At 38.5% G+C, this 15,195-nt stretch overlaps 1 protein-coding gene across 5 annotated transcripts in view; it reads left to right on the forward strand.

Annotated features, from left to right (window-relative positions):
- The window catches only part of R3HDM2 (R3H domain containing 2), a 149,632-nt gene that overhangs the window by 88,277 nt on the left and 46,160 nt on the right, over positions 1 to 15,195 (forward strand). For 4 of the 5 annotated variants that reach the window (XM_027855027.1, XM_027855028.1, XM_027855030.1 and 1 more), the window contains exons 2-3: positions 4,613 to 4,809; positions 14,250 to 14,291. In XM_027855027.1, the coding sequence (XP_027710828.1) occupies positions 4,645 to 4,809; positions 14,250 to 14,291 (207 nt within the window). In that variant the 5' untranslated portion in view covers positions 4,613 to 4,644. Of the gene's footprint in view, positions 1 to 4,612; positions 4,810 to 8,942; positions 9,188 to 14,249; positions 14,292 to 15,195 lie in introns of those variants that run through there. The other variant, XM_027855029.1, reaches the window with a different exon arrangement.

The following is a 15,195-nucleotide window of genomic DNA, read 5'->3' on the forward strand; positions in this document are numbered from 1 at the left end:
GTTACCTTGAATGCTAGATACTATGATATACCTATGATACTGGTTAATAAGAAAAGAGTAGGAGGGATTGGACTTAAATACACTGTGAAATTTTTATTAGCTACAAAGAACATCCTGGCCATGCTATGAAAGATAAGGTGGTGATGTATTCTTCTCTAGTTAGTTTGTTTTAGTTCAGTCTTTGGGAAGGATGCAAGAAAAGTAGATGGCCTTTTAAGATCTTTCCATCCCTGTCTATGTTTTCTTCTTTATTCTGGGATTCTTTGAATGAATCGATAGGAATAGGAGCAGCATGGAGAAAACCATCCCTGGTGCTCTGTCTATGAGGGAGGTGAAGATTTGATCCCTTTTGCTAATGGAAGTTGAAAAATGCAATTTTGGCCAGCAATGCAGAGAGCCTGTCAGAAACTGCAGTAAAGCTCAACGTACGTGTCAGTCCATTAAGCAAGGCACCTGCAGTTCTCATTTCAGGGCAAGTACAGCCATAGCAGACATTGAGCAAGGAAAGTAGGTACATTTCCAGAATATTTTAATGGAGTTACTCCTTCTTCATTCCTTCCTGAAGAATTGCTATGGATAGAAACAGCACCTGTGGGCTTTTCCCATGAGTTAGTGACTCCTTTGCAGCCACAGAGAAGGATATTTTTTGTTTTTGTGATTTGATATTGGGACCATCATTAATATCAGTTGAGTGAGTACTAATGAAGTCTAGTTTTGTTTGATTCCCGTAGACCCCAAGGGGTTGGCACATGTTCCAATTGACCACATTCCATTAGTACTTTATATTCCAGCACACTGCTCTCTAGTATATTTTATTCTCTTTCAGAACTTTAAAATGGAGGACCCAAAAGGAACTTATCTTTTTCAGTTATTTCCTGTAGTCACATAACCCATGGACTAAACAAAAACTACCTCTCTAAGTTCAGGGTGTTCATAATGCTTCTTGGTCCTCCTGTATTCTTTTTTTTTTTTTTTTTTTTTGGTGAGGCAATTGGGATTAAGTGACTTGCCCAGTGTCACACAGCTAGTGAGTATTATGTGTCTGAGGCCCACATTTGAGCTCAGGTCCTCCTGACTCCAGGGCCAGTGCTCTATCCACTGTGCCACCTAGCTGCCTCCTTCCTGTATTCGCTGTCTAGGATCGAGGGCTACATTAGAATGAGATTTGGTGACTTTGTTTTTTTTATATTTTTTCCCCCTCTTTAACATGATGGCTAGTTGAAAAATAGTCTTTACTTGGTCTGAAAAGATTATAGTGAGATGTAAGGCCTTAATATTGCCATAGCTCATTTAATAGAATAGGACAGAGGCTTTTTTTGTTTTGTTTTGTTTTGTTGCTTTGTTTTTTGTTTTTTCCCATTAAGCAGTTGTTCTTAATTTCTTCTTGGTACTCTCTTCATATGATCTATACTATATTCTTAAGGAAACAATTCCAGGCCATCCCTGTTGTCCCTGAGAGTCTCCTGTGCAATGTCCTTTTGGCACAGTGCCTAGAAAGTTGATGGAAGGATACATAATCTCATTCTGCTATGGAATGCATTTACCTTGGCAGACCAGAAATTTATAGGGAATATGCAGCAGTCTCCCTGACAAAAGATTGCTATATCTTGGCTCCTGATCACCTACCTGCTTATCATCCCATCTTCTGGCCCCAGCAGTCTGGCAGTCCCTTGTGAGCAGCTTTGAGCTGCTGAGTGTCCTCAGGAGACATTCTGCTTTAGAAATTGTACTGCTTTCCTGGCTGAAGTGTTAAATGTGCATAAAGTAGGATGCAAGAGGTACATATATAGGCCCTCTTGGGGGCTTCATAGCTATGCATTGTTCCTGTTGTGGTTGCATTTTATTTAGTCTCATTCCTCTCCTAGAACCACTCTTCTCCACCTCAAACCCCTCTCCCCCCTTTTCTTCCCTAATAGGCCATAAAGCTTGAAAATAATTTCTCTATATCTTTACCCTTCTATTAGTTTTCCTTTCTTCTTCTAAAGAATTATCTTTTCAATAGTAAGCTATCTTATTCCTTAGATGCAATTTTAAGGTGTAACTTTCGTTTTTGTTTTAATATTGAGAGATATACCAGTATTTTTAGGACCTCTTATATGTACCAGGGGTGTGGTGGGAACTGTAGAAAAAGAAGTTCTGGGCTAAAAATGGTCTTATTTTTAAGGTGCATTGATTAGCATAGGATAACATAACCATGCTTAACAGGATAGTTCTTCTGACTAGGATAGCTATTAAGGAGACAATTGGATGCGGGGTTTTTTAAAGCATAATTTGTTTTTGAGGTCTTCAGTATTCTTGGTTATCTTTGATAGATGGATGCTGACTAACTTAAACAGACTTTCTTAACATTACATTATTCTCTATTACTTCCTTATTCCTCATTTTTGGGAAATCAGTAGTTCTTTGGAAGTAACTATCTGTAGTTCCAAAAATAGGTAGATCTACTTAGTCTTCCTGTTGCCCATAAGAAGGAAGGCAGTAAGAACTCTTGGAAGCTTGAGATGGCTGTATCTCTTTTTTTGGGGGGTGGGGTGGGGAATGAAGTTAGAAGAGAGGACTAAACAAAAAGCAAACTCCATGACAGAATAGTGCATAGACATCAGTCCCCCAGACAACTTGATTTAAATTTTTTTCTTGGCACTTTGGCCTAGAAATTCTGGCAATATCAAATACCATAACATCATACCAGGTATCTGGATTGTTGACCCTCTTCTGAACCATAGGGGAAGAGGACTATGAACTACAAAGTAGATTCCATACTTATTTGATAGTTTAGCTGCAGAAAAATAGCTGCTTTGTATTTTTTCTCACGGCCTTCATTTTTTGAAACAGCAATATGAGAAAAACAGACTTTTGGGATGAGGAGACGTGATTGCTATTTTCAGATACCTGACTGCTATGTAGAAAAGGGCATTAGACTTGTTCGTTGTTGCTTTAGAAAGTTAGAACTATGGCTAATGGGTAGAAGTTAAAGGGAACTGTATTTTGGCTCTATAAAAAAGGATTTTCTAGCAGTTTGAGCCATCCATCAATGGAAAGGGCTGTCACAGAGTAGTGAGCTATGTGTCTTGGAATTGTTCAAGAACAGACTGACCATCTTTAGAAATACCATTAGAAGGAATTACTCCACTGAGAAGGAAGTTGAATTAGATGACCTCTAAAGTTTCTTTCAAATCTTAGGTTTTATCCATTCAAGATATATTTATTGATCATCTCATGTATGTATGGAAGGCACCTTGCTAGGTACTGAAGGGGATACAAAGATGAGTTTAAAAATGGTCTCTGACTCATAAAGTGCTCAATATTTAATAGGAAAGATATGTATACTAACAAGTATAACAAAATAATTTGAATGAACATAGCTGGGTGCTATGTTCAAAGTGCTGTCTTTGTTCCTGTTAAGGTAGTCCAGCTAAGAACTGTCATTGATGGAATGAATTTCATGTTTTACTAGTTCTTCAAATTTAGAGCACCAGTTTGTGATCGTATATTAGCAATTCCTGTGCATAGCTCCTAAGTTTCGGTGATGTTTAAGATTTTATAGAACACTTAAGACAAATGAAAATACTGGCCATTTTTTTCTCCTCAATTCATTTTTTTTTTAAGTTTTTCATTTTTTGATTGGGATCCTGAACACTAATCACTAGCTCAGGTAGCTTCAGCTAGTCTCTGGAAGCTAGGATCTCATGCAGACTGAGGATGCATACTAGGTCACAGTGAACAAAAGCAATAAATTCTTAGATAAATACATGCAGCGCTGAATCTTCTTGCCCATTTCTTTTTTCTTCAGCCAAAGACAAGGTTTATTAGAACATCTGCCTTATTGGGTAGACCCTTAAGGAGTCTGAACATTAGTAAGCTATTGGCTAGATTATAAGAATCTGAGCAGTGACTAGATTTTAAGAATCTGAGCTCATGGCTCGATTATAAGAATCTGAGCCTCACCTATTTCTTAAGGGCTACCTGTATCTTCAGATGGATCTGAGAAGGAAAAGGAGTGTCTTTGATGTCTGTTGTCAGGAGACATTGTCACCCATTAGTATGTTAAGTTTCCAGAGCTATACTGGGGACAAAACATGGAATTTGAGTTTCCAAACTTGCCTTTTCAGAAGAAGAGTAGTTAGGTCTGAAGTATAGTTAGTGATCCATGACAGGGGAAAGGTCTCCTTTTGGTGCCAAGCCTGTTTGACTTCAAGTATTGTTTTGAGGAGAAGAAATCTGGAGTCTTTATGCGAAGTGATATTATCTGCTTGTAGTCCTGTGCATGTGCAACAGTGCTGGCTTCCCTGACAGTGACTGGTCCCTGTGAGGTTCACGAGGTGAGCCACTGGGGGGCGCCGAAGTAGATCCTCCTTTTTCCTGGGAGTGGAGCAAGTGGGGCAACCCTGTCCTCAAGCTGCAGATGTTGCTTCAGTGCAGCAAGAGCTTTCTGGGGAGAGCTGGGGGGCTGGGGAGGCCTTCATGAGAGTAAACCCAGGAAGCTGCCAGAGCCAGCGCTATTTGTTCAGAACAAAGGAGACGCCAAAATATGAAATGCAGATCTCTACGTGGGGAATTTAAATACAGAATTTATCTCATGGCCTTGCTTCGTTTGTACTTGCTCTTCCCATAGGTGTCTATAGACGCTGCTATATTCTGTTGAAGATGTCTAACAGTAACACTACTCAAGAGACCTTGGAAATAATGAAAGAATCAGAAAAAAAGCTGGTGGAAGAGTCTGTAAGCAAGAATAAGTTTGTATCCAAGTCACCAAGTAAGGAAGAGATTGAGAAGGAGGGTGAGGATACTAGCATTCGGCAGGAGACACAGGTAAGGGACCAGGAAAGTATACCTTGGCATTTACTTGGAAGGGTCACTGTTATGCCAGAGGAATCTGTAGGTGTCTGGTCACATGTAGGGTCAAAGGTGTCCAATTTCCCTTTTTTTATATTTTAGTTTCACTTGCTTTCAAAGCCTCTTCCTTTTAAAATAATAAGATCCATACAGAGGTTTGTAAAGAGAGCAGAACGTAATTCCTGATCTCAGAATCTCTGTGTATGTATATGGCTTAATTACTCTCATCTTGATCATATGCCCAAGTTACTAACTGTAGTCTAATATACTTAAGATTTTTCAGAAGAGAAAAAGAAAAATAGAATCACAAGCCTGTGATAGGACAAGTCATGAAACGTTGCAGTCATTAAAATCTCGCAACCAAAACTGTGCATCTGTCCTAGTGCACAGTGTTAAAATTCATATCCTGGTTGTGTTAAAGCAATCAGCATTTACTGGGTCAAAAATAGGCTCTGAAATTGCCACTTGGTGTAGGTGATTGAGCAATGTTTCACACCTTGGCTGCCATGTTGTTTTCTGCCCAAATTCTGACTGCGGAGCAGAGAAGAGGGCATTTCTGTCACCAGATAGTACTTCTCCTTCCAAGATTTGTTTTTTCTTCCACTAACTTACCTGTTCTCAGAACCAGTTCCAGCCTAACCTGACTATTCTGTTCTCCTACAAAGAGTAATCCTAAATTTCAGCAACAGTACTGCTTCACACAGCTTGGCCTCCCAATTCTTTAGTTTCCTCATCTCCCATGACCTGCATTGTCAGAACCCTTCAGTCGGACACAGGGACCACCACACTTTGATCTCATCATTGACCACAAATCTTCTGTTTCCATGTTCAGGAATTCTGAAAATATACTCTCAGACCATAACCTGTTATCGTTCCTATCATCCTATGCCTGATTATTCCTAATCCTGTTCTTTATCCTCAACATGACCTCTACTTCTTCAGCCTCTCAGTATGTTTTCTGGTTTCCCTTTCCTCTCTTCCCCATTTGAGAAGTAAATTAGTTCAGCATTACACTGTTCTCCTGTTTTCCTTAGGCCATGTCAAATCACATCCCTGTATTAACTCCCACTATCTGCCTCATCTATTCCAAATCATTTGCTGTTGCACAGCACTGAAAAAAGTTATACAATTGTGCTGACTGAGTCTGTTACAAATTTATATCATCTAACCTCTACTGGGCCATCACAGCAGCTAGACATTCCTTTTACTCCTCCTCAGTTGGTTCTCTGTTACTCCTTATAGCAGCCCTGTTCCAGGCTTTTGTTTCCCAAATATCCCACACCAGCCCCTTCCCACAGTCTCTCAGGAATTTGCTTTATAATTTACTGAGAAAATAGAGTCTGTTCACAGTGAGTTCCTTCTCCTCTCCTCTAAATCTCCCGAACTTTTGCCATCATCTTCCATTTTCTCCTCCTCCAATATTTGATGAAGTGTCCCTTTTCCTTAACTAGGCCAATCCGTCTGCTTGTATCTTTGATTCAGGCCCCTCCTCTTTCACTCTTCACTCTTTATCTCTTGATCACCCTCTTCTCCTTGATGCTTTCTTCTCTCTAGGTTTTCAGGCCACTACATTCTCCTGGTTTTCCTCCTGCCTATCTGACCACTCCTCAGTCTCCTTTGCTGATCCTCATCCAGGTCTTACCATCTAACTATAGGTGTCTTACAGAGTTCTGTCTTGGGTCTTTTCTCTTCTCCTTCTATGCTACCTCGTTCGATGATCTCGTTAGTTCCTGTGGATTTAATGACCGTTTCTATGCTGATAATTCTCAAATATACCTATCCTCCTCCAACTTCTTAGCTGACTTCCAATCTCACATCTCCAGCTGCCTTTTCAGATAGCTCTAACTGGACGTTCAGTAGACATCTTAAACTCAATATGTTCATCATGGAACTCTTTCCCCTTAAATCTTTTTCCATTACCACTTACCTATTAGGATGGAGGGCAATACCATTCTCCCAGTTCCTCACACTCATAGCCTACATGCCATCCTTCACTCCTTACTCTTTGTTGCCAAGGCCTGTTGATTTCACCTTTGCAACCTCTCTTGAATATGTCCCCTTTTCTCTTCTGATCTGCCAACATCTTTGTTACAGGGTCCTTATACTTGGACTATTGCAATAGCCTGCAGGTAGATCTGCCTACCACAAGTCTCTGCCCACTCCAAACCATCCTCTATTCTACCACCAAAGTGATTTTCCTAAAGCTCAGATACAAGTATGTTAACACCACTCTCCCCACCCACCAACTCCAGTGGCTCCCATGTTGCCTCCAGGATCAAATGTAAAATCCAGTTTTTGGAATTCAAAGCCCCTTCGTAACTTTAACCAACCTTCCTTCCTTCGTTCCTTTCTGTTGTCTTATACCTTATTCCTTGAAATGTACTCTTTGATACAGTGACACTGGCTTCCTTGCTGTTCCTTAAACAAGACACTCCATCTCTCAGCTCCAAACATTTTCTCTCTCTGTACCCATGCTTGAAATTCTGTCACTCCTCTCTCCACCTGCTGGCTTTTCTGGCTTCCTTTAAGTCCTAGCTAAAATTTTCTACCAGAAGTCTATCCCAACCTCTTAACACGAGTCCCTTCCCTCATTTCGTTATTTCATCATTATGTTTATATGTCTTGTTGGTACATATTTGTTTGCTGATTGTCTCTTCCATTAGATTGTGAGCTCCTTGAGGGCAGAGGCTGCCTTTTGCCTCTTTTTGTATACCTGGCACATAGTAGGTGCTTAATAAATGTGTGTTGACTGACTGAATCTCTCTCTTTATTTTGGCTCCTCCCCTGATAACTCCAAACATACCAAGATTTTCCCTAGCCCTAAAAATTTCCTATTGTCTTGTTAAGTTGTAATCCTATATCTTTATTCCTTTTCACAGTCATCCTTATAGAAAAAATTCTCCTCTCTACATCTTCTCACTCACTTCTCAACCCCTTGCAACTCCTGGCTTCCAGCTTTATCATTCACCTGAAATTGCTCCAAAATTACCAATGGTCACTTACAAAATCTTGTGGCTTTTTCTGGATTTTTGTAACTACTTTTTCTTAGTTATTCTTCTACCTGTCTGACTGATCCTTCTCAGAATTCTTTCTGAATCATTGTTGATATTCCTCTTTCTAACTGTGAGTATGCCCCTAGGCTCTGTCCTGGAACTTCTTTTCTCTCTATATATTCTTTCAGTGACCTTATCAATTTCTGTGGGTTCATCTCTACATAGATGACCCCATATCTAATAGTTCCAGTCCTGGTCTCTTTTTTGAACTCAATTAATAGAATCACTCACTGACTATTGGGTGTTTCAAAGTAGATGTCATATAGGCATCTCTAACTTAAGAAGTCTAAAACAGAACTCATTATCTTTGACACCTCTCCCCCTCCCCCACACATACTACCTTTTTTTCTAGTTCTTGTGTTATTGTCGATAATACCATCATTCTTTAATACCCAAGGTTCACAACCTTGGAATCATCCTTGACTCTTTGTTCTCCCTCATCCCATATAGCTAATTGTTGTCAAATCTTGTTGTTTCTACCTCGATAGCATCTCTCGTATTGGTCCTCTTGTGTCTGCTCACATGGCTGTTAACCTTTATTCAGGTCCTTATCCTTCTTCTTCTTCTGGACTATTGAAATAGTCTTTTAATGCGTCTTCCTGCCCTAAGTCTTGACCCTCTCTAGTCCATATTCCAGAGTGCTTAATTAAGTCCAGCACCTCCCTGTTCTCTAGAATCACATGCTGTTTAAAACCCTTCACAACCTGCTTCCAGCCAGCCTAATTTTTTTGTTTTTGTAGCCTCAGTGCCTTAAATCAAGCCTGGTATGTAAGTGTGTGATAAATGCTTCTTGATTAATTGACCAAGCCCAATTAAAATCAGCCATTTCCTTTTCTGCTTTGGAGAAATAATAGTCTCTCTAATAAGGAGAGAAATCATTTTTTTTCAAACTGCTGATACTGTTTAAAATTAAGAAAAAGGAGGAATGTAGTCAGCCTTCTAGAAGTACTAAGATTGTCTATAGAAACATAATTTCTGTGGACATTTATAAAAGACTAAGTTTGTCTTTGAAACATTTTGGTTTACCGGCTGTTTTCCTTCTTTTGTGCTTTACAGAATCAAAGAATTTCAGATTTGTAAGGGACCTCAATGGCCATCTGATCCAACTGATACTTGAAAAAGAGTACTTTCTGTCTCACAAATGCTCACCCAGTTTTTTCCAGAGGACCTCAGATGATAGGATCCAGTGGCCTTAGAGGCCACTAGATGACACAGTGACTCGAATGCTAGTCGTGTGTCTGAGGTCAGATCTAGCCTCAGACACGTTAGCTGTGGGGTGCTGGGCAAGTGACTCAACTTCTGTAAGTCTCAATTTCCTCATCTGTAAGATGGGAATAATAGTAGTATCTACCTCCCAGGGTAATTATGGGAATACAATAATATTTGTAAAGTGCTTTGCAAACTGTAAAGCACCATATAAATGCTAGTTTTTATTATTGTTGTCTTCTTAGGCACCCATTTTATTGTTGAATAGGTCTAATTATGTATCTTCACGTCAAACATAAATTTGCCGCCTCACTGCTTCCTGCCCATTGTTTTTTTTTCTGCCTATTTGAGTTAAGCAGAACAATAAATACTTTTTTTTTTTGGAGGTGGCTAGGCAATGGGGTTAAATGACTTACCTAAGGTCACACAGCTAGTAAGTGTCAAATGTCTGAGGCCAGATTTGAACTCAGGTCCTCCTGACTCCAAGACTGGAGCTCTATCCACTGCGCCACCTAGCTGTCCCTAATAAATACTTTTTTCTGCATAACAGTACTTCAGATACTTAGAGAACTATTCTTAGGTTTCCCCTCTGTCTTCTCATCTCCAAGGTAAAAACTCCAAATTCAGCTGCTCCTCATATGTCATGAACTTGAAGCCCTTCACAATCCTATTTGTACTACTGTAAACTCTCCAAGGTTACTAGTTTCCTTCCTTCCCAGAACTTAATTGAGTACTCCCAGTGTGATCTGACCTCTTTATTCATGTAAATTTTACAACTCTTATTGCAGTCTAAAATTGCACAAGCTTTCTTGTCTGCTTTATCATTGTTGCTTCATATTGAGTTTACAGGCCACTGAGACAATCCTGATCTTTTTCTAGCTACACCTCTCCCATCTTATGAAGTTGATGAAGATTTTACATTTACCCCTATGAAATTACCTGGTATGGGCCAGGTCCCTGTACAGGTTCCTCACTCTGTTCTCCCTTTGTCTTTCTTTCCCCATCTCCCTGTTATCTGTTCCTTTTCTCCTCTCTGACTGTGGTAATAAAGACAAATTCCATGTCAGCAAATATTTACCTACTCCTCTAGTCACTGACTCCAGATACCATTAATGAATCCTTAAAATAGATAAGCAGTGAATGCTTAATTATGTCTTGTCATATAATGGTGAAAGATATATTTAAATTAGCTCTTATGACTAAGTTATTCTTTTCCCAAGAGGTCATTGTAAACAATGCTAATGTCTTTATTGTGTGGGCCAGGAAGCAAGTAGAGTTTGTGTAGTCTTTTACTTACAAAAATCCATCTTATGCATAATATACACATAAGCAGATACTGCAGCCTTCCTCACCTCTCCGTACTGTTGTGGAAGCTGCAGAAGCTTTTGTATCAATACTATTTTCATTGCTTCCTGAAGGAACCAATACCCTTGAAGGTCTGGCCACCACCCTTTAGGAGCCTGCATTCCTATCGGAGTCACTACTTAGGGAGACTTCCCACAAAAATTGGAACCTTTGTGGGAACAGAACCTGTCTCTTCTATCTTGACAGCCAGTATCTTGCAGAGGGTGAAGAATGGGGTAACACCTCTCAGTTGTTGGACTATTGGAGATGTTTTTGGCATCTCTATTTGGAATACTAAATGCACTTTCATAGAATTGTTTCCCTGCCACCAACTCTGTTCTGTTGACCCAGTAAGGTTCTGTATCTGCACCCTTCTCAGTATGCCCTTTCCCAGAAATACATCCTTTGTAATAAATAATGAAAAAAGGGAGGGAAAAATTCCACAAAATTAGGCAACATATAAACTTAATCAGACTATATATACAACATTTCCACACCCATGGTCCTCATCCTCTCCATTAAAGGAAAGGGAGGTACATCTTCTCAACTTCCCCAGGGCCAAACTTGGGCATTTCAGTTGCTCAGCATTCAGTGTTATTTTTTTGTTCTTTCAATTTATATTATAGTGATTATATATAATATTTTTCTGATTCTGCTTACTTTACTTTGTATCAATTCATATAAGTCTTCCCATGTTTCTTTGAATTCTTTATCTTTGTCACTTTTTTAATAGCAAAGTAATATTCTGTGTACCAGTTTTCTTAGCCATTCCACCATGGTTGGACACCTACTTTGTTTCCTCTTATTTTTTACTTCAAAAAAATTTGCCCATAAAAGCGTTGCCATAATTGTTGATTAAGTAATATTTGTGCCACACTTCAGGTATGTTACAGGATAAAAAAAATAGACTTTTATAGACTGACATAATACCACTATTCCTATAGAAAAATAAATTTTAAGTTTTTAACAAATGTTTTGTAGTCATTGATAGGTCGGGATCTGCAGAACAAAACCAATACTTTTATGAGCTCCTGATTGATGAATCCTGTTTTAAATGGCCTAGTCAAACGAATACAATCTCATATTTAGGAATAGAAAATGTAGAAGATGGGGGCAGCTAGGTGGTGCAGGGAATAGAGCTCCAGCCTTTGAGTCAGGAGGACCTGAATTCAAATCTAGCCTCAGATTCTTGACACTTACTAGCTGTGTGACCCTGGGTAAGTCACTTAATCCCTGATTGCCTCACCAAAAAAGCAAAAAAACAAAACAAAACAAAACAAAAAAACAGAATATGTAGGAGATAAAATGGTCAATTCTGATTACGTGAAAATCTCGTTTACATAGTTTTTTAAAGTTCATAAAATATTTGGCCAAAATAAATCTGTGAAGTAGGTAGTATAAGTGTTATTATTTCTGTTTTATAGTTATAGAATCTCAGACTTTAGAGAAGTTAAATGACTTTTTCATGATAATTGTTGGAGCCTTGGAATGGCCATTTGACTTTATATACTTATTTGAACCTCACAATAACCATCTAAGGAAGGTGCAGTGGTGGGCAAATTGACTGCAACAGAGTTAATTAAGTGTATTACCTTATAAACTTTGTGATTTTACGTCCTTAAAAAAAAAAAGCTTTCATTATGCAATATGACATCCTTTTGCTGTATTTCTTTTAGTCTTCTGATTTAATTTTTTTTAATAAAAATTCATTATATATGTATGACCTATATCGAATTGTGCGCCATCTTGGGGAGGGAGGTGGTGAGGGAGGAAGAGAAAAATTTAAAACTCAAAAGCTTATGGAAGTGATTGTTGATAATTAAAAATAAATGAATTAAAAAAAATTCATTTGCTCTCCTTCCTCCCTTCCCCTGGCCTGTTGACAAAAAAGAAAAGCAAGGCCCTTATAACAGATATGTTTAAATAAAACAAATTCCATCATTAGCCACATCTGAAAAAATATATGTCTCAAATTGTATCTTGACTCCAATGTTTGTGTCTAGAGTTTATTGGCATGGTTTATGATCAAAAAAGTATAGGCCTAGTAGTGGTATCTCAAGGGCAAAGTATAGTAACCTTTTGGATATAGTTCTAAATAGCTTTGTTGAATGGCTGAACTAATTCATAGCTACACTATGAATGTATTAATATGCCTGTTTTTTCCACAGCCCCTCCAAGATTTGTCATTTTCCCTTTTTTTAGTCAACTTTGCCAATCTCATGGATGTGAGGTGGAACCTCAGAATTGCTTTAACTTGTATTCCTTTAATTATCAGTTATTAGGAGCATTTTGAAAAATATGGCTATTGATATCTGGGATTTCTTCCTTTGAAAAATGTCTGTTCATATGTTTTATTTGTCAGTTGGGAAAAAGCTTTTATTCTTGCAAATTTGAATCCATTTAATATGTTTTATATGATCTGTTATTAAACATACTTTTCCAGGTCTAACCTTGATTATTATAGTTCATAAATTTAATGGGGTTTAAATTAGACCTATTTCTAGGCCATCGAAACATATTTCTCTTCATCATTTGTGTAAATTTTTTAATCTTTCATGTTGTATGGCCTGGTAGGTTGCCATGATGTACTCCATTTACATTTGGGAATTTCTATAATTCTGGAACAAGTCACCTTCTCAGTATATCAATATGTTTATCATAGTTTGTTTTCTCAATAGGGACAAGATTTATAAGGCCACCAGATATAAAAAAAATTCCCAAAACATTTTAGGGATATTTGTGAATGTTTTATAGTCTCATATCATACCCAGATCTTATAGGTTTACCTGAACTATTTTTGATAATTTTGGTATAAGATTGAATAAAAAAATAAGTTTTATTGGTAAAAATTACATTTCCTGTCTTTAGTGCTCCAGTCTTTGGATTGTCTCATCTGTGACAAGCATCTTTTCTTCATAGTAATGTCGAACAGCATTTTTTCTTATTAAACTGTTCTTCTTGGTGTTTTATTTTCAGGAACCCTGCATTGTACTGTAGAGGAATCAGGAACAACCTCTTCAGCTGTTAGAACCCTCAGAAGGTCTTTGTTTTCTGAGGATTAGTTAAGCTGTTGTATAGCAGTAGTTTTTTAGTCCTTGGCATTGTGTCTACTCCCTTCCTTCCCCATCTCCCCAACCCTTATTTTTGACCATACTTTCTAATATGATTCAGTCTAGCTATTCTATCTCATTGTTGGCATACTTGAACTTGACTTTCCCACACCAGCAGCTGCAGCGATATCTCTTAACCGTCATTAAAGTTGTTATTTTAGAGCAACAACTTTTACACATTTCCTTGGATTAATATTTATTCTTAAAAACCATAAAATTAAAAATATTACAAAAGAAAGCAATGAAATGTATATGGCATGAAAGCCAGCTGGGGAAACCAGCTCAGTTTAGTTTTATCTGGTCAAGGTTGGATGTTCTGAATCAGGTTAGTAGAGGCACACATTCCTGGCCGTCGATGCCGTGCTAATCCCAGGTAGTCTGTGCACTGCTGTAGTAATCATCATTATTATTCCTCTTGTACATAGATGGAACTTTGAGTTCTGATAGGTTAAATGCCTTGGCCATAGCAGGTCATTCTTGGCATGTGGGGTAGCCATTTAATTCTGGATGCTTTATTGTTTCAAGAGTAAAATTGCAAGTTTGGAGAGTGTGCTACAGTTACCATTCTAGTATCTCTGACTCTCATGATGGCCTAGGTGCTTCTTGAATAGTTCCCACAGCTATAGATTTTCTCGGTTGAGCCAGAAGATAATTACCCAAGTGTTGATTTTGCCTTTAATTATTTCTTTCCCCTTCTTTGCAGAGACGGGCTTCCAACCATGGGCATGCCAGAAAAAGAGCCAAGGTGAGAAAGCCACAATTACTGCCTTCTGTCCAGGGGCATTGATCACTATTGTTAGGATAAAATCATCACACCTCTCTAGTTTTCTCAGTTGACATGGGTAAAGCTTTCTCATGATTTTTTCTCTAAACCTCTCCAGCTATCTCTAACCATCTCTTCAAGTTCCTATTATGATGTTTTGGCTCTTGCCGCTCTCCATTATCTAACATTGGCATAGTTATTGTTCCATTGCTGAGAGGGAGCAGCCTGCCAACAGCTACCCTCCTTTGAGCCAGAGTGAATTGTGTTAGTTCTCTTGGAAGTCCATTTCACCAGTGGCCTTCAGGAACATGATGACCATGTACATTTTTCCTTGTAATAAATCACGTTCCCAATAAAATGTTCCCATTTTATAAGAGAAGAGATGACAACTTTGAATAGCTTAATTATATAGGATTATTAGCATTTTGGGTTAAGGGATTTTTAAAATTGATATTTTAAAAATAATACTAAAAAGATAATTTTAGGCAAAGGTGTCACGGGGTATGTAAGGTGTTAGCAAACTAACAAGCAAAGTAACAATTTATTAATTAGTGGAGGGAGCAGTAAGGGACAAAACCATCTCCTTCAGTAGAAATGGTTGTCACTGTGTTGCTTGTGTCTGCCTTAAGAAATACATGGTTTAGAAAAGCTGTAATGGTGTGTGTACCTGGTCTGAAGTGGTGGGGAGAGGTGTGTATGGTGTGTGTGCATATGTGCCTGCGTACATGCCATGAGCCACAGTGTGATAAGCCATCTCTGTCACTGTCCTCAGCTGTGATGGTAGAGGTCCCCACAGACTTTCCTTCCACTCGCTCCTTGGCTAATAACGATCTGGACGTGCTCACAGCTTTTTAGAGGTTTGCCTTATCTCACCACGTAATCAGTC

The sequence above is a fragment of the Vombatus ursinus genome, unplaced genomic scaffold (genome assembly GCF_900497805.2).
Source record: "Vombatus ursinus unplaced genomic scaffold, bare-nosed wombat genome assembly UNPS02010769.1, whole genome shotgun sequence".
In the NCBI taxonomy this organism is placed as follows: domain Eukaryota; kingdom Metazoa; phylum Chordata; class Mammalia; order Diprotodontia; family Vombatidae; genus Vombatus; species Vombatus ursinus.